General features: G+C 37.0%; 1 protein-coding gene and 1 pseudogene across 2 annotated transcripts in view; one reads left to right on the top strand and one right to left on the bottom strand.

Annotated features, from left to right (window-relative positions):
* The window catches only part of TACR3 (tachykinin receptor 3), a 105,352-nt gene that overhangs the window by 43,393 nt on the left and 42,614 nt on the right, over nt 1–19,345 (bottom strand). The window contains exons 2-3 of the mRNA XM_050791493.1: nt 17,093–17,281; nt 15,109–15,259 (exon numbers count right to left, since the gene is read on the bottom strand). Of these exons, the coding sequence (XP_050647450.1) occupies nt 15,109–15,259; nt 17,093–17,281 (340 nt within the window). The remainder of the gene's footprint in view (nt 1–15,108; nt 15,260–17,092; nt 17,282–19,345) is intronic.
* LOC126955192 (calponin-2-like) overlaps nt 11,596–19,345 on the top strand; it is a 760,934-nt pseudogene continuing 753,184 nt past the window's right edge. The window contains exon 1 of the transcript XR_007725830.1: nt 11,596–12,779. The product of XR_007725830.1 is annotated as a calponin-2-like (transcript). The remainder of the gene's footprint in view (nt 12,780–19,345) is intronic.

The following is a 19,345-nucleotide window of genomic DNA, read 5'->3' as shown; positions in this document are numbered from 1 at the left end:
GTATATCAAAAGACATCTGCAATTCCCAGTTTATTGCAACATTATTCACAATAGCCAAGGTATGTAATCAACCCATGTATACATCAGTGGATGAATGGATAAAAAACGTAGCATATATACATAATGAAATACTATTCAGCCTTTAAAAAGAAGGAAATTCTACCATTTGCAATAACATGAATGAAACTGAAGGACATTATGCTAAGTTACATAAGCCAGGCACAGAAGGACAAATACTTCATAATCTCACTTACATGTGTAATCTAAAAATGTCAAACTAGTAGAAGCAGAGAGTAGAATGGTGGTTACCAGAGGTGATTCTGGGAGGGAATGGGAGATGATGATTGAAGGGTACAAAATTTCAGTTAGATACGTGATACAATAAGTTTTCAAGGTCTACTGAACAGCATGATGACTATATTATGTATTTTGAAATTGCTAAGACAATAAATTTCAAATGTTCTCACAACAAAAAATGATAAATATGTGAGGTGATGGATATGTTAATTAGCTTGATTCAATCATCCTAAAATATGGATATGCATATTTATATACGTAAATACATATATAATCACATTGTACCTCATAAGTGTATAAAATTATTCTTTGTCAATTTTAAAAAGGAATAGAGAATACAATTATTGTCAATTAAAAAATGAATAAAAATAGAAAAAGTGTTGCTTTTTAAACAAATTATTATTATTTGTCAGTTATAAAAAGGAAACATCAAATACTAAATAAAACGTGGTATATCTACAAGATAATATTGTTCAGCCATAAAAAAGAATGAAATCCTGCCATTTGCAGCAACATGGATGGAACTGGAGGACATTATGCTAAGAGAAATAAGCCAGGCACAGAAAGACAAATATTGCATGTACTCACCCATATGTGGGAGCTATGTGAAAACTGATCTCATGGAAGTACAGAGTAGAATGGTGATTACCAGAGGCTGGGAAGGGTAGGGTGGAGGGGGGTTAAGGAGAGGTTGATTAATGGATACATACATACAGGTAGATATAAGGAATAAATTCCAGTGTTTAATAACAGTAGGGTGACTAGGGTAAAATATGCAACAGTAATTTCTTGCACATTTTAGAATAGCTGTAAGAAAGATCTGGAATGCTCCCAACACAAAGGTATAATAATTTTTGAGCTGATGGATATACTAACTGATTAGATTACCATGCATTGTGTTCATGTATCAGAATATCACATGTACCCCAAAAATATATACAATAATTATGTATCAACACAAAATTTCAAAAAGGCAAGTGAATTTCTATGTTTGTTAAAATTAATGGCACTTTCTGATTGTATTCATGTTGTACTACATTATCACAATAAATGAGAGTAAACACTGGTTTTGTAATAACTACTGGATTTGTTTTATTGTTTTTATGCCTTTTTAGAGCAGTGCTGACCAATATGATAACCACTTCTACATGTGGCTATTTAAATTTAACCTTACATAACTGGAATAAAATAAAGTAAAATAAAATAAACTTAGTCCTTTGTGGTAGCCATACTTCAAGTGTTGAATAGCTACATGCGGCTAGCAGCTACTGTGTTGGATAGTTCAGATATGGAACATTTCTATCACTGAAAAACTTTTTATTGGACAGCATTTTTCTAGAGTACATCAGGATGTAGAATGGAATGATAAACAGGAAATTTCAGTAGAGGAGAGATTGCCAGTCTGGCGACAGAGTGAGACATTATGAGAGAGAGAGAAAGAGAGAGAGAGAGAGATTGCCTAAGGGTAGCTACCAATTCTTTGCAGTTCAAAGTAGTAGAGATAACAGTTGTTTTGCATTCTGTAGGAAGGAACTCTACTTGCACTACCTGTCAGTTTGGGCAACATTCACTTCCCAGAACTTCAGTTTCTTGATTTGTTAAATGAGGGATAACAATGTCTACCAGGCCTCACTTCTAGGATTTTTGTGAGGATGAGTCAAACAATATGTGTCAAAGCTCTATATAATGGTTGTATAAAATCTGTAATAATTGACATAAGTCTCAATTGTGTGTGTGCCTGTGTGTATGTTTCATAAAGTATTGATAATGATGGCAATTGTTACAGATTTCATATGCTGAGTTTCATTTTCCTGCTAGAAATTCATGATGCTTGAACCTGATTCCATCTCTCCCGAACTTGTACTTGAAGAATGAGTAGTATTAACAGATAATCCATAGAGAAAGTTTTTCAAATGATTGCCAAGCACTGAAATGCTTTAGCTATTTCATCCTAAATGTTTATATTTTCTTACCTTTTTAAAAAGGAATAATCATTTCCACTTCTTCAGTACTACTGGAAAACTACAAAAAAAAAATTTAAAAACTTTTCTAGGCTTTTCAAAATGTTTCACATTTACTGCCACACATAGAGAGCAGGAGGAATATTTAATCAAAGGGTTTAAGAAGTGGAATAATCATTTCCACTTCTTCAGTACTACTGGAAAACCACAAAAAAAATTTAAAAACTTTTCTAGGCTTTTCAAAATGTTTCACATTTACTGCCACATATAGAGAGCAGGAGGAATATTTAATCAAAGGGTTTAAAGCATGTGGTATTGGCAATCAATATACAACTCAGATGTAGAAGGCTCTCCTGACTGCAAGTTGTACTGTGAGATGGGGTAAAGTTACTAGAATTAGCAAAGAGCTATTAGTTTTCTTTAAGCTTCATTGTTTCAGTTAGAAACACTAGTTGAATTGTATATATGGTAATATTATACAAACCCATCAGAAGTTTTAGATGTTTTCTGACTTTGTTTTGTTTTTAGCTATTTTTCTTTTAAGCAAAAGCTTTTAAAGAACCAATTGCATACATTTTCTTCATGCGCTGCTGGGTTAAAATATTTATATAATTTCAGAATGATATGAGAGAGATATATTCTAATGATATTCATTGATTCATTAGTCAAAATAAAAACTTTTCTCAAAATATCTGAATGAAAAATAATTGGTAAATAATCATGGATTTCTATATACAATTCTTACAATATTTTTCTCTTTTGGGAAGATATTTCATAATACATAACAGAAATTTAAAATTTTTTTCTAGTTCTTGACTTTTATTTCCCTAGAAAACTTACTATTAAAACGTTAGTTTTATACCAAGATGATAACATGCCTTTTTAAAAGAAAGAATACATTAGTTTTTAAAAGGAGATATTATGGTTTTATGATTAATAATAATATGAATAACAATAATTATTATGACAAATTATTAAGGAATGACACATGGAAATAAGTGGAAATGTGACTTGAAAATGTAGAAATGAGAGAGGGACATAAAAATAGGTAAATCACAACTATATTATATATGAGCTTGAACACCTCCATGATGTATTAACATTGGAAGTCTAAGTCATATGGGTAATTTCAAGGTTTTTTTTAATTACAACAAAGTACATAAATATAAATAAATTGGTATGGAAAAAGAGTCAGACAAAAGTTCCAGTCTTTTCACAAAGCCAGCATTTTAGCAGTTTTTCAATTACCTTGAACATTTACTGCTGATACTGCACAGCCAGTTGTCTCTTAGAAAAATGTGAAAATGTGTACACATTGTGTTATATTGATCACTAAGCGGGGTAGTTAAGGAAGACAACTGTTAAGCAGAAGTTCAGATTAATAGCATAAAATATGATGTAAATACTAAAACACAGAGAAAGAAATGTGCTATCAAATTCTTGATTCAACTTGCTATAATGGATATTCTCCAAGAGTAAGAGATTTAGTTTACAGGCCTAATCTGAGAAAGAAAAATGGAAAATGACTCCATTTCCTCTGTGGCTGTTGCTGCTGTTGTCACTGTGGTGAATATAGCCACAGGAAATTTGACATTTATATTTCTTGTTACAATTAATGCACAGAAAACCACAGAAAACCTTAGGACACTTAGAAACTGATTTTATCTTTAATGTAATTATCTTGACTATAAATCTTGACAAAATCTACAGCCATCTGAACAAATTCTTAATTAAAAGAAAAAAAGAAGAATCAGACATTAATGTCTGGAAATGAGTTCTGCATCCAATTTGAGATTCTTTATATTGGAAAAGATATGCAGTGACAGGAGAAAAGGCAAATATCCACATGAACTAAATGCCCCTTGTGTGAAAGATACAGTGCTAGGCACTAGAACCACAATTTTAATTCCAAAAGTTCCCTACACACAACCTTATTTAAACCTCCACAATTTTCAGCAAACAGGGCATAATAAAGTTAAATATGTGTGACCAAGATTACTCCTAGACAGGGCAAGAACAGGAATACAAGGATCTTTCACATCCAAGACCCTGTTCTTTTTAGTTAGCTGTGGGGCCAAGGCATTGCATGCACAACCTGTCATGCACATGGCACAGAGCTCTTGGCTTTGCTAGTTCCTAATTCAGTCATTTAATAGTCTGTCTGTATCTACAGAATTACTTTCATAACCAAGAATTGATATTTTTGTTATTGATCAAATTTGAACATATTAGTACTGAGGGCAAAGCTTTGCAGCATGTTCTTAGAACCTTTCCTTCAGGTGGAGATAATTCTCTTTATCAACACATGCGGAGGTTTGGCATTGAACCAATACTAATGCAACTTGAAACCAGTTCATTTTTCTTTATCTGATTCACAATGCTAACAGAAGACTCGAAAACATCTTTCCTGAATTCAGATGAACTTTCTCTATTCCATTTCCACAGTAGGAATTTGTAATAAATTATCTTTGATGAATGAATGTGGATCTGATATAGTATAACTATTCACATTGTTTCCATTCCCTATATAGACACCACTTCTTTTTTCTTATTGATGCATTTTATAATTGTAATCATTTAAATATTATGTTTTATGTCCAATTCATATAACTCTTGATTAGTATAATTTATTCTCTTTCCATCTTGCTAATTAATCATTGGTCTTGTAGCATTTATGTTGTATAAGGCCTATGTTACACATAGTTACTCAAAGATGCCAGTAGGGATTCATTTGTTTCCCTCACACATGTATTTTGGGATGTATTTTGTCATTGCCAAGGATTTTAAAATTATTTATAGGAGAATGTGACTACATTTTCTTCCAACCTGAGATGGAAAGATGTAAGTAGTCTTTATTTATGAAAATACTATGTAGAAGAGATGGATAGCACATATTTTCTGTTTCCAAAGTGAATGAGTTCAAATTGTAGTCATATGGATTTAGTGAGCTATAAATAAGATGCTAACTCTAAGAAGCATTACAAATGACTTTGAGAAGATATCTATAGTTTTCTTACTTAGGAAACAGTATGATATTGGCAAGACTAAGACAATTAAATAGTCTATTTAATTTCTTTTACCAAATATCCTAAATATGAAATCTGTTAGCCCTTCTACTCATTTCCTCCTTACACAGTCTTTGATCTTAGTACAGAATAAGAGCAAGGCAAAGGATTCATTAAATTTTAGATTCTTATCAGATCTATCAATCTAGAATAGCTTTTTAAAGCTGTGAGTGTGTTTTAAGTCAGTTTGTGAGTTGAACACTAGATATTTAAAATTCAACTTTTCATATGCCAATGTATGGTGTATTAAGTAAAGACATAAAGTTTCAAATTTTGTTGTATAATTGTTATAATTTTAAACAGATAGTTTCAATAATGATTTTCATACATGGCATTTTAGCCAACGTTTTAAAAGGTAGCCAAAATCTTTGACTATCTACTAATAAGTAGAATAAAGTTGACTAGGTTCAGTTTCCTTTTCTAGATATTAAATTATTCTCAAATTGGAATGTAAGCATTAATATAACTTTCTCAGCAAACAGGATAATGTTAAGAAAGCATTCTCTCTTAAAATTTATAGAAGTATTGTAATTTCAATTTCCAACTTGAATATCATAGTAATGTATTGACTAGTACACATTTCTTGAAGGAGAGCTTTGACAAGATTAGTAACCAATTATCATTGAAAAAATTGAACTAAACTTAGCCTAGGCTTTCAAAATATTCTATATTTTGAAATTAGTTGAATATACTTTTCTTTAAAGTATAGGGATTCTTAAGTTAAATACTCAGCTACATTTAAGAGGTTCAACACTCTAATTTTAATGGTGAGGAAATATTTTTAAAAGTATTAACTTATTTCTCAAGGGTAATATTTAGTCTTTTTACCTAGTGCTAGTTAAAACCAGTGTTGTTATTTTTAAATTATTGCTACTTAGGCAGGGCATAATAAAAATTGAGTGGGAGTAGTTAATCCAAAATTATCTAAAGGTTTCATATTACTTCAAAGTTTAAATATGCTAGGTTCTATATAACATAAAAATGCGAGATATTTCTACTGGCTATATTTCAAAGAATATAATTCACAAGGCTTGAAATTGACCACAATTTCTAAAAATAGTGGGAGAAAGAGAAATGGAAGCAATGCTCTTCAATATTTACAAAGGTCTGCTGGTGACTAGCCTAAAATTTTTCCAACTCTTATGTATTCTTGTACACGAGTAATTGGGAGTTCAATCAGCATCTGCTAGTCTTTCATTATTATTTATTTGTGTGGGTACATAGTAGATGTATGCATTTATGAGTTACATGAGACATTTTGATACAGGCATGCAATGTATAATAATCATATCAGGATGGGGTATCCATCACTTCAAGCATTTATTCTTTGTATTACAATCTAATTATACTCTTTTAGTAATTTTAAATATACGATTAAATTATTGATGACTGTAGTCATTCCGTTGTGCTATATAATATGGGAACTTATTCATTCTTTGAACTATATTTTTGTGCCCAATAACACTCCTCACTTCACTCCCACTTTCCCACTACACTTCCAACCTCTGGAACCTTCCTTCTACTCTCTATCTCCATGAGCTCAATTATTTTCATTTCTAGCTCCCACACATAGGTGAGACCATACAAGCTTCATCTTTCTGTGCCTGGTTTATTTCACTTAACATAATGACCTCCAGTTCCATCCATGTTGTTGCAAGTGAAAGAATCTCATTCTTTTATGGCTGAAAAGTACTCCATTGTGTATATGTACCACATTTTCTTTATCCATTCGTCTGTTGATGGACATTTAGGTTGCTTCCAAGTCTTGGCTATTGTGAATAATGTTGCAATAAACATGGGAATGGATATGTCTCTTTGACATGCTGATTTCCTTCCTTTTGGTTATGTACCTAGGAGTGGGATTGCTGGATCATATGATAGTGCTATTTTTATTTTTATTTGAGAAACCTCCAAACTGTTATCCATAGTGTTTGTGTTAATTTACATTCTCATCAACTGTATGAGAGTTCCCTTTTCTCCACATCCTTGCCAGGATTTGTGATTGCCTGACTTTTGAATAAAGCCATTTTAGTTGGGGTAAAATGATATCTCATTGTAGTTTGGAATTGCATTTCTTTGATGATCAATGATGTTGAGCATCTTTTCTATGCTTGTTTGCCATTTGTATGTCTTATTTGAGAAATGTCTATTCAGATCCTTTGCCCATTTTTAATTGGAATATTAGAATTTTTTTCCTACAGAGTTGTTTGAGTTACTGATATATTCTGGTTATTAACTCCTTGTCAGATGGAGAGATTGCAAATATTTTCTCCCATTCTGTGGGTTATCTCTTCACTTTGCTGATTGCTTCCTTTACTGCACAGAAGCTTTTTAACTTGATGTGATCTCCTTTTGTCTATTTTGGTTTTGGTTGCCTGTGCTTGTGGGGTATTACTCAAGAACTCTTTGCCTAGTTCAATGTCCTGGATCATTTACCCAGTGTTTTTGTGTAGTAGTTGCATAGTTTAGATTTGATTTTTGTATAAATTACATAGCCCCTTTGAGGCTATTTTCTAGATGCTGTAGGTATGCTTCATTGTTTTTTATTTGTTTTTCTTTCTTTCTTTCTTTCTTTTTTTTCTTTTGAGACAGAGTCTTGCTCTGTCACTCAGGCTAGAGTGCAGTGGGGCCATCTTGGCTTACTGCTAGCTCTGCCTCCTGGGTTCATGCCATTCTCCTGCCTCAGCCTCCTGAGTAGCTGGGACTACAGGCGCCCACCACCACTCCCAGCTAATTTTTTGTATTTTTAGTAGAGATGGGGTTTCACCATGTTAGCCAGGATGGTCTCGATCTCCTGACCTCATGATCTGCCCACCTTGGCCTACCAAAGTTCTGGGATTACAGGCTTGAGCCACTGTGCCTGGCCTTGTTTTTCTTTTGTTTTCTCTTACTGTACATTTTCAAATAGCCTGCCTTCAAGCTCACTAATTCTTTCTTCTCTTTGATCAATTCTGCTATTAAAAGACTAATGCATTCCTTAGTATATAAATTCTATTTTTCAACTCCAGCAGCTTTTCTTGATTCTTTTTAATTATTTCAATCTCTTTGTTAAATTTATTTGATAGAATTCTGAATTCCTTCTTTGTGCCCTCTTGAATTTCTTTGAGTTTCCTTAAAACTGCAGTTTAGAATTCTCTATCTGAAAGGTCATATATCTTTGTTTCTCCAGAATTGGTCGTTGGTGCCTTGTTTAGTCCATTGCATGAGGTCATGTTTTCCTGGATGGTCTTGATGGTCACGGATGTTTGTCTGTGTCTGGGCATTGAAGAGTTTGTAATTTATTGTAGTCTTTGCAGTCTAGCCCCATTTGGACCCATCTTTCTTGGGAAGGATTTCTAGATATTCAAAAGGACTTGGGTATTGTGATCTAGGTCATATCTGCATTAGGGTGTACCACATACCTAGTAGGGCTGGGATTCTTGCAGACTCACAGAGATACTGCCTTGTTGGTCTTGGATAAGATCCAGAGGAATTCTCTGGATTTCTAGACAGAGACTCTTGTTCTCTTCCTTCACTTTCTTCCAAATATAGTCCCCTTTCCGGTTCTGAGCCACCTGGAGCTGGTTGAGGTGACACAAGCAGCCTGTGGTCACCACCACTGGAACTGCACTGGGTCACACATTAAGCAAACACAGCACTGGGGTTCACCCAAAGCCTGTTTTAATCACCACCTGGCTACCATCTATGCTTACAGGCTGGCCTATTACAATGAGCAGGTGTCGAAGCCAGCCAGGCTTATGTCCTTCCCTTCAGGGTGGTAAGCTCCAGAGGTAGATCCAGAGGTGTTCTGGTGGTTCCAGAGTTCCTCCTAGGTGGCTCCAGAGGTGCTGTCTGGGAGTCAGGGACTAGAGTAAAAAATCTGAGAAGTTTATTTTGTGTTCTATCGTACTGTGGATGAACTGACACTCAAACCACAAGAATCAGTTGTTTCCCTTCTTCCCTCTTCATTTCAAAGGCAGAGGACCCTTCCTGTGGCCACCACTGCCACAGGCCCAAAGGAGTACTGCCAGACCACCTATGTTCACTTAAGGCCCAGGTGTTTTAAGTCAGCTTGTGGTGAATGCTGCCTGGCCTGGGATTCACCCTTCAGGGCAGTGGGCTGCCATCTGGACCAGGTAGGTCCAAAAATGTTGTCCAAGTGTCAAGGTCTGTAATCGGAGACCCTAAGAGCCCACTTTGTGCTCTACCTCCTTGTGGCTGAGCTGTTACTTAACATGGAAGACAAAGTCCCCTTTACTTTTCCCTTAGCTTTTCTCAAGCAGAGGGTGTTTTTCCCTGTAGCCACCACAGCTAGGAATGTGCTGAGTCTCACTTGAAGCTAGCAAGTCTCAGGCTCACCCAAGGCCCATGGTGTACTACCTGGGTATTGCCACTGGTTATTCAAGCTCTCAAAGGCTTTTTAGTCAGCCAGCGATGGGTCTTGCTGTCACTGAGTCCTTCCCTTGAAGGCAGTGAGTTCCCTTCTAGTCCAGGTTGTGTCTAGAAATGTCATGCTGGACCTAGAATCTGGAAAGGGAGCCTCATAACTCTGACTGGTGCCCTATCTTATTGTGGCTGAGCTAGTATCCAAGATGCAAAGCAAAGTCTTCTTTACTCTTTCCTCTCCTTTCCCAAGTGGAAGGAGCCAGTCCCTTTTGAACCCATGAGTCCTGCTGCCTGGGATTGTGGGGAGGTGGTACGTGCACTCCCTTTGTCAGCCCCACTGATGTCTCAGTAGGTTGTGCACCACTCAAGTTCACTTGTTGTGAGTCCGGTGCAGCACTATGACTCAAGTAGGAGTTGCAGTCTTTGTGGCCTATACTGCATTTAAAGTTTATTTAGAGCCCCAGGGGACTTTAGCCCACTGTGGTGAGGCGTAGAGGAACTCAACTTCTGACCCATGGGATGGGTGACTCCCGTCTGGCTAGGGCTGGATTAAATATTCCCTCTATGCACAGGCATCAGCTAGATTCAGGTCAATTTTGCTTTCTCCTGTGACAGGGTAGCACTGAATTCCAAGCAATGTCTAACAATTGTTGTGTGCTCTCTCTCCCAAGGGCACAGATCCTCTCTCCATGCCACATGGCTGCTGCCGGGGATGGGATGGGGGTGTCACTGGCAATTCAAGACTGTCTTTACTACACTCTTCAGTGTCTCTTTCAGCTATATGACGTTAAAATTAGATACTGTGAGAGCTCTCGTGATTTTTGGTTCTTATGAAATGATTATTTTTTGTGTGTAGATAGTTGTTACATTGGTGTCCTTCTGGAGTGATGATCAGTGGAGGCTTCTATTTGACCATCCTGCTCCACCCCGTGTAGTCTTTTATAATTAAGAGTCTGGCTCAGAGTAGTGTATAGAATGGTTTTTCCCAATAGTCATGGTTAGTTTGCACTCATGTAGCCATGAGCCTTTTTTTTAATGTCTCATGTCCAATCTGTAATATCAAAGGTGTATTCTCTAGGAGACAACATATGAATAAACGGCCCATCCAGGGTAAAACTTCTGTGTTTTAAGTAATCATATGAAAAAATCCAAAATAACATGATTACTAGTAATAGCTGTATTGTAAACAATTCCAGACCAATATTTTGATTTTAGATAAAAAGAAAAAAATTAAGAGCCAGCTATATTTTAAAATTTTATTATTTTCAGCAATATGCATATTAGTGCCTAGATATCAACGGTCATACCAATAACTGACTGTAAAAAGAAATCCAAGGACAAAGAGATTTATCTGAGAAGTCCATGACATAAAGGGCCATTTCGTATTATTTTAGCCTGGAATACAAACCAAGAGGAAGACATATATACTGGAATTTTAAAATGTCTTACTTTTTTGAAGTATTCTAGAAGGGTTACACTCCCAGTCTGAATTAGTATTTCTACTTTGAAATTGTGGAGTAATGAAATCAAAAGGAAATGTTTTGCCTTACTCTCACCATTTATATAGAGACAAAATTAAAAAAAAAATCCCTCTTCCTTTGTGTTCCCTCTGGGACACTGAATTCAAAAATAAAAGAAACACTCAGATTACATTTTTATCTCTTTCTAGAAAAACATTACATGCATATGAAGAGAAACTATAATCTACAATTACTGAGTTTATTTTAATTTGTTTAGGAGTGCATAGTGAAATGTTTAAAAAAAATCTGAACTAATATGAAAGAAATAAAAGACAGAAACTAAGCAGGTACTATAGAGAAATTATTCTGAAATACACAGAACATAACACCAGTTATTTACTGTGATGATACCTAAGATATAGCGCTAAGAAATTATCCCAAGGCCCCGTCCCTTCTGGCCCCGTCCCGCCGCCCGCCAGCCAGCCATGAGCTCCACGCAGTTCAACAAGGGCCCCTCGTACGGGCTGTCGGCCGAGGTCAAGAACCGGCTCCTGTCCAAATATGACCCCTAGAAGGAGGCAGAGCTCCGCACCTGGATCGAGGGACTCACCGGCCTCTCCATCGGCCCCGACTTCCAGAAAGGCCTGAAGGACGGAACTATCTTATGCACACTCATGAACAAGCTACAGCCGGGCTCCGTCCCCAAGATCAACCGCTCCATGCAGAACTGGCACCAGCTAGAAAACCTGTCCAACTTCATCAAGGTCATGGTCAGTTACGGCATGAACCCCGTGGACCTGTTCGAGGCCAACGACCTGTTTGAGAGTGGGAACATGACACAGGTGCAGGTGTCTCTTCTCGCCCTGGCGGGGAAGGCCAAGACTAAGAGGCTGCAGAGCGGGTGGACATCGGCGTCAAGTACTCGGAGAAGCAGGAGCGGAATTTCGATGACACCACCATGAAGGCCGGCCAGTGTGTCATCGGGCTGCAAATGGGCACCAACAAATGCGCCAGCCAGTCGGGCATGACCGCGTACGGCACGAGGAGGCATCTCTATGACCCCAAGAACCATATCCTGCCCACCATGGACCACTTGACCATTAGCCTCCAGGTGGGAGAGCCAGGTGGGCATGACGGCTCCCGGGACGCGGCGGCACATCTATGACACCAAGCTGGGAACCGACAAGTGTGACAACTCCTCCATGTCCCTGCAGATGGGCTACACGCAGGGCGCCAACCAGAGCGGCCAGGTCTTCGGCCTGGGCCGACAGATATATGACCCCAAGTATTGCCCACAAGGCACAGTGGCCGATGGGGCTCCCTCAGGCGCCGGCGACTGCCCGGACCCAGGGGAGGTCCCTGAATATCCCCCTTACTACCAGGAGGAGGCCGGCTACTGAGGCTCCCAGCACGCTCTCTTCCCACATCATCTCCCCGTCTGGGTTTTTGGGTTTTTCTGCGTTTTCATCTTTGTTTTTTTTCTTAGCCGATTCAGTGCTGCCAATCAACCGAGGGTCTGTGAGTGGCAGTGTGGGATCAGGCAGCAGAGCTTTTTTCCCCTTTGCCTTGGGCCTTCGCAGGGCTGAGCCACCGGGCTGTCGGGGAGGGAGCTCAAGGCCATATCCCGATACGTGTAGGGCGTGTAGGGCGAGGGTCCCTGCTGGCACGTTCAGGCTGTGCTGGGGAGAAGAGACTAACTGGTTCCCAAAGGTTTCTGGTTGCCTCGCCTCTTCCCCCTTTTGTCAGCTGAGCAGTTTGTGGTTTCTCTGCAAGTTTCAGGAAGTATTCACAAAAGAAAAATACATTTTGCTTTTTATTCCTGAGGAATGGGGCAGGGACAGTGGAGAAGGTGCTGGGAAATCAGTCACCTGGGAAAGGGGGCCAGGCCATGATGCTAAATATCTCCAGCTCCCGAGTGACTGGATTTCTCCAGGACCAACAGACCTCAGACCCTCAGACCTGCCCCAGGGCCAGGTGGGGAAAGTGAAGGCTGTACGAGGAAGTGAAATTCTGAGTTGTTGGGCTAAGCCTGATCCCCTCTCCATGCTACCCGCCCCCCAACCCACTCTGGCCTCAGTAGGTTTTGTTTTAGTTGTGGCTGTCACCCAGGCTAGAGTGCAGTAGTGCAATCTCGGCTCACTGCACCTCCACCTCCCGGGCTCAAGCGATTCTCCAGCCTCAGCCTCCCGAGTAGCTGGGACTGCAGGTGCTCCACCATGCCCGGCTAATTTTTGTATTTTTAGTAGAGACGGGGTTTCTCTATGTTGGCCAGGCTGGTCTCGAACTCCTGGCCTCAGATGTGATCCACCCGCCTCGGCCTCCCCAAGTGCTGAGATTATAGGTGTGAGTCACCATGCCCGGCCCCTCAGTAGGTTTTAAGGAGCCCCCAACCCTCCTCCTTTCTGGTCTCAACAAGCTATACTGCTCCATCTTCCCCCGGCCACACGCCCCGCCAAGTACTGCACAGGGACCCCCACCCGGGGACCCTGCTCCATGAGATAATGTGAAATACGTTTGTGGACCAAACACAATAAAACCTCTGTTTGTAAGAAGAGAAAAAAAAAAAAAAGAAATTATCCCAAGAAGAGAGTATCTTTCAACATGAGCGAGGTGTTATATAAGGCAGGTTGAAATTACAAAGGGGAAAGAGATACTGTTCATGTAAGAGGGCCATGTTTTTGAAACTCTCCTCACTTTAGGATTCATTTGTAGGTGCCAGAGGCCATTTGGTTGTTCATGCACATTATTTTTAAGAAAAGCTTTTTGAAAGAAAAATAAAATTGAATGACATACATAGTAGATACATTTTTGTACAACCTGAAATGAGTAAATTGATCTGGAAAAGCTCATTCTTACTTTTTGTTTTCAAATACTAGAAATCATTATAAATGTTAACCAAACATAAATATGGTCTAGTAGTATTTGTCAATATCAGAGAAAACACACTATTAAAATGCAATCCATTTTGTAAATTTCATTTTTAAAACCTGATTGATCATTGTTAAGTGAGTTTTTGTAGCTAAGTGTTTTTAAGACTGTTGAGTGTTTTTTAAAGGAAATGTTCATGTGTTGCTAGTAGTACTATGTAAATAAATTAGTCATAAATGGAACAAATAATAATCATTGGCATAATCAATAGGACTCATTTATCTTTGATAAAACCTTTCCAAGATGCATTAGGTACATACCAACTGTGGAGAAAAGGATGGAATGTATTTCCTTTTAACTCCACATATTTATGAAAAATCTAACTTATTTAGTCGCATAATGGTAGTAGAAAAAATCTTAACAAAAATAATCATAGTAAAATATAGACATAATATTTTTAGAGATGTTTTTGTTTCATGTAAATTAGAAACAGCCTTTTTCATGTCACTCAATAAATTGTAGAATAGTATTAATACAATCCTTATCCTTTAATCATGCATATATATAAAATGTCTTATCAGGAGAAAGAACACACAGAGAAAGCGAGAGAAATAAAGAGAGACAAGAGGGGATGGAGGAAAGTTAGATATCTATTAGAAAATTATTGGACTTTCTAGAAGAGATGTCATTCCTGGAATAAAAGAAGCTTTGAGTAGATTATAGAATACATCAGAGGCATTCTTTTCAATAAATGACAAAGAAAGACAGAGTTGCAAAAATATAATCAACTGGAATAGTGAAATTTGGTAAAATTTTAGCAATTTCAGCAGAGTAAGAATACTTTACAAAAGATACTTTTTAAGAAGTATTTCTGTAATGAAGTAACTATTATATAGCAAACTGATGTAGTATGTAGACAGTGACTTATACAAAACCAAAAGAAAAAAAGAAAAGAAAAAAATTAAAACAAAGACATTAAAAATAGAAGTAGAGCATCAGATCATATTGTATTAACATGCCATGACTAGATTGTTTTTCTTTCTGATGTACCATAACCTATACAAATGCTAGGTAAACAACATGGACCAGTACCTTTCTTTTGGCCTTTAGCTGCTCATGATACTTGTCACAGGTATCTCCTGGGATTTCTCCTCCCCAGAGAGTAATTCCAACAATGGTGTATGTGATGCCCATGATGAGCAATGGGAAACAGTACACCAGTATAATGACGATAATGTGGTAACTACAAAAAAATAAGAAACACACATGCTGAAACCATATTGGAATGAAATAGTGGGGACTGCGTTTGCTTAGTTTTAAATCATAATTAAAACCACCAAGAGTTATTTCTACATTATTTCTATACATTCATCTCAAAATTCCATCAAAATATCATGCTATTGTCACTTATATTTATGTTTCAAATGCTGCCAGTTGACGTTTGTCAATCTTTACTTGGTATATGAAAACTATAGCTGGGTTGAAGGGCTCAGTTAAACACATGTTCTCCTTGCCTAGAGGTTGAGGATGAACCACTTTCCACTGCTTTGTATTCTGCTTGGTAATTGTTTAGCTAAACTAATTAAATGTGTCATTGGAGGAAAAGGGAAGGGATAGAATAAACAAATCAACTGGCATATATTTTCTCCTATATAGGACTATCTTATATATTGCTGCAACATCAGACATACGTAAATTGTTTTTCATTCAAATGGGAGGAAAAAAGTAAGTAGATAGTCTGAGCCATAATGAATCCACAAGTTACTACAATTTTTAAAAATCAGGTAAAGACATTTACATGCAATTTTCCAGAGCCATGGTCCATTTGATTGCATTATTAACTTGGTAAAAACAAAACAAAACAAAACATGTTGACATAGTAGTCAAACCAGAAGTATGCTGCTGTAAATTATCAAATTAAATTCTGGTATTTAGTAGCTTTCAATCAAAATTATAAGAATTCAATTAGAGAGGAAAAGGAGAGTAAACCATAGTACAATAGCCCAAATAGAATTTTACAATCTTTTGTGTGGATTTCACTGTCTTGGAAAGCTTTAAAGTAATTTAGAAGTTTGTTATAATAGTCTTCTCCATACCAGTGGTTTTTCTTTGTAAAGTGAATCTTAAATATCCTTGCCTTTCCGTTTCTCAGTAGATTACTAAGTATTGATTTAAAGTCAATGAGGAAGTAATTCAGTCAACAAATAATTTGAAGATGATAACATTATCATACAATTAAGATGTATTGATAAATAGTACTCAGTTGAATATGCGCTGCCTGATTTTCCTTAAATAAGTGCTTCCTAATATTTTTGTTCAAAAATCTGAACTTTGGGTAGAGCAAAGGTAGATAAAATGACTGCTTTAAAAGATAACCATTATTTGCACTATTTGCTATTTTTAAAGGGACAAATTGATGAGTAAAATAGAAAAATAAGCATTTTATTGAAATAAAATTTAAATGACTATAATTTAAAAATAAAATGCAAACAATTACACAATTACATTATTATTCCTTTTTGCTTGATTTGAGGTGGGTATAAAATATGAACCAAATTTTACCATATATTATAATATTAATATTTTCTTTTCAATCTAGTGTTGAGGGTTTTTAATGCTTTTTTTGCTTGTAAGCAAAAGAACATAAACCAAATCAAACCAAAATAAAATTAGATAACTTACTAGAGTGCTCCTTCCGTTCAGCTAAGCTCCCTAAAAGAGCAATCAACACATTTGGGCTTTGATTTCTTTCCTCTCACTCATTTCTCAATCAATAACACAATGCTCCTCTTTGCACATTGCTTTTATCTTTTATCACTTCCATCAGGAAACTCTCCAGTACCATCCCACACAGACATTCTCATATTTCCAATGAAAAACCTTAGTAACTTACACAAACTTATTGTCCACATACAAATAATACTATATTACAGTATTTTTATATATTTCCTTTTCCAAATAATGTATGAACCCTGGGGGAAATGTCTGTCTTATTTGTTTAATTGTTGCTCCTAATCTGTAGTTTCCTAAGTGTTTGATAAACTGAATTGAAAATCATAATAGAGAATTAACTTACGTGAAATGTTGTTTGGGACCTTCTGGCCATTGCACAAAGCAGAGAGTACGGCCGGGCATGACTTTGGTTTTGGAATAAAGACATTGAGGGAAGGCAAGTAGAAATGCTAGAATCCAAATACTTCCAATGACAATCTTGGTTGCTGTGGCAGACAGTCTGGGTTTCAGGGGATCAATAATAGCCATATACCTATGTAAAAAACAAACAAAACCATTTTGTTGGTTTTCTTTATAACAGTTTGAAATGGAGTTTCAAAGGTATTTCAAAGGTGTTTCAATAGTTACAGTCATTGCTCTTTTGGGAAACCAGTTGATAAGGACTGCTTGAGTAGAGGCAGCGTAGAATGGTAAGCATGGCGTAGTCTAGGAATCAGGCAGATCTAGGTTCAAATTCTATTCTGACACTTGTTTGAACTTTTTGAACCTCAGCTTTATTATTTTTAAAATCGAAATAAGAACACCCATCTCTTGAGGTATAAAGTGAGGATCAACAGATATAAGTCAGTGGTGCCCAGCCTTTTTGGTACCAAGGATCGGTTTTATGGAACATAGTTTTTTCCATGAACTGGCAGTGGGTGAAGAGCGATGGTTTGGGGATGATTCAAGGGCATTACATTTATTGCACACTTTATTTCTGTTGTGATTCCATTGTAATATATAATAAAATAATTATACAATTCACCATAATGTAGAATCAGTGGAAGCCCTGAGCTTGTTTTCCTGCAACTAGACGGTCCCATCTGGGGTTGATGGGAGACAGTGACAGGTCATCAGACATTAAGTTCTCATAAGGAACACTCAACTTAGATCCTTTGCACGTACAGTTCATAATAGGGTTTGCTCTCTATGAGAATCTAGTGCCGCTGACCTGACAGGAGGCAGAGCTCAGGCAGTAAGGCGAACTCTGGGGAATGGCAGTAAATATAGATGAAGCTCCCTAGCTCACCAGCCACCACTCACCTCCTGCTGTGCAGCCTGGTTCCTAACAGGCCAGAAACTGGTACTGGTCCCTGACCCGGGGAACTGGGGACCTCTGATGTAAGTGAAAGATATTAATGATTTGGTGTTGTGCCTAACACATTAGAATCCATAAATGTCTGTTGAATGGAATTGGAAAGGCACTTAACAAGTGCTTACAAATACTGGTTTCACAGCTCAAAACCTTCATGTCTCCTCTGTATGTTTAACTTTAAAAAATATAATTCTGGAGAAATAATATGGATTATACCACATACTTGACAAAGATGAGAAACTCCTATAAAAGATATGGTCCACAAACCCATTTAAGAGCAGCAAGAGACAAGTTCAGAATTTCCATGATTAACAAATCAAGTTTGATTGAGGTTATGCCTTCCTGTTATACCTCATAATGAATTCATACTGCATCATGAACGTCTTCATGGTGCCTATCTGTGTAACTACATATAATACTGTTGCAACAGAAAAATATATTTGAGCTTCTAAAAAGTATACTTAAAGCACACTTAAATATGACTTTTGGAGGGCAGCTTCTTGGAGAAGTTAGGAATTCTGTAAATATGGTAAGTAAAGTCATGCTTTATTAACTTAGTACAGGTAGTAACAATATAGCTGAAAGAAGCAACTTCCAATTTTGAACTGGAGATAGCATGGCTAATTGCCAAATTCTAGCTAACGTTCAGAGGCAAAAATAATATGTACCAAACAATTAGATTTCTGTATTTTAATAAAACACAATCTTTATATCGTTTCAATTCTACTTTTGGTCATTTTATGTTTATAAAATATATTTTGATTTATGACAAAGAACTCAAACAAATTTACAAGAAAAAAACAAACAGCCCCATCAAAAAGTGGGCAAAGGATATGAACAGACATTTCTCAAAAGAAGACATTCATACAGCCAACAGACACATGAAAAAATGCTCATCATCACTGGCCATCAGAGAAATGCAAAACAAAACCACAATGAGATACCATCTCACACCAGTTAGAATGGCAATCATTAAAAAGTCAGGAAACAACAGGTGCTGGAGAGGATGTGGAGAAATAGGAACACTTTTACACTGTTGGTGGGATTGTAAACTAGTTCAACCATTATGGAAAACAGTATGGCGATTCCTCAAGGATCTAGAACTAGATGTACCATATGACCCAGCCATCCCATTACTGGGTATATACCCAAAGGATTATAAATCATGCTGCTATAAAGACACATGCACACGTATGTTTATTGCAGCACTATTCACAATAGCAAAGACTTGGAATTAACCCA

This window comes from Macaca thibetana, chromosome 5 (assembly GCF_024542745.1).
Source record: "Macaca thibetana thibetana isolate TM-01 chromosome 5, ASM2454274v1, whole genome shotgun sequence".
Taxonomy (NCBI): domain Eukaryota; kingdom Metazoa; phylum Chordata; class Mammalia; order Primates; family Cercopithecidae; genus Macaca; species Macaca thibetana.
The sequence above is the reverse complement of the archived record's forward strand: the minus strand, read 5'-3'. Positions and strand labels throughout refer to the sequence as shown.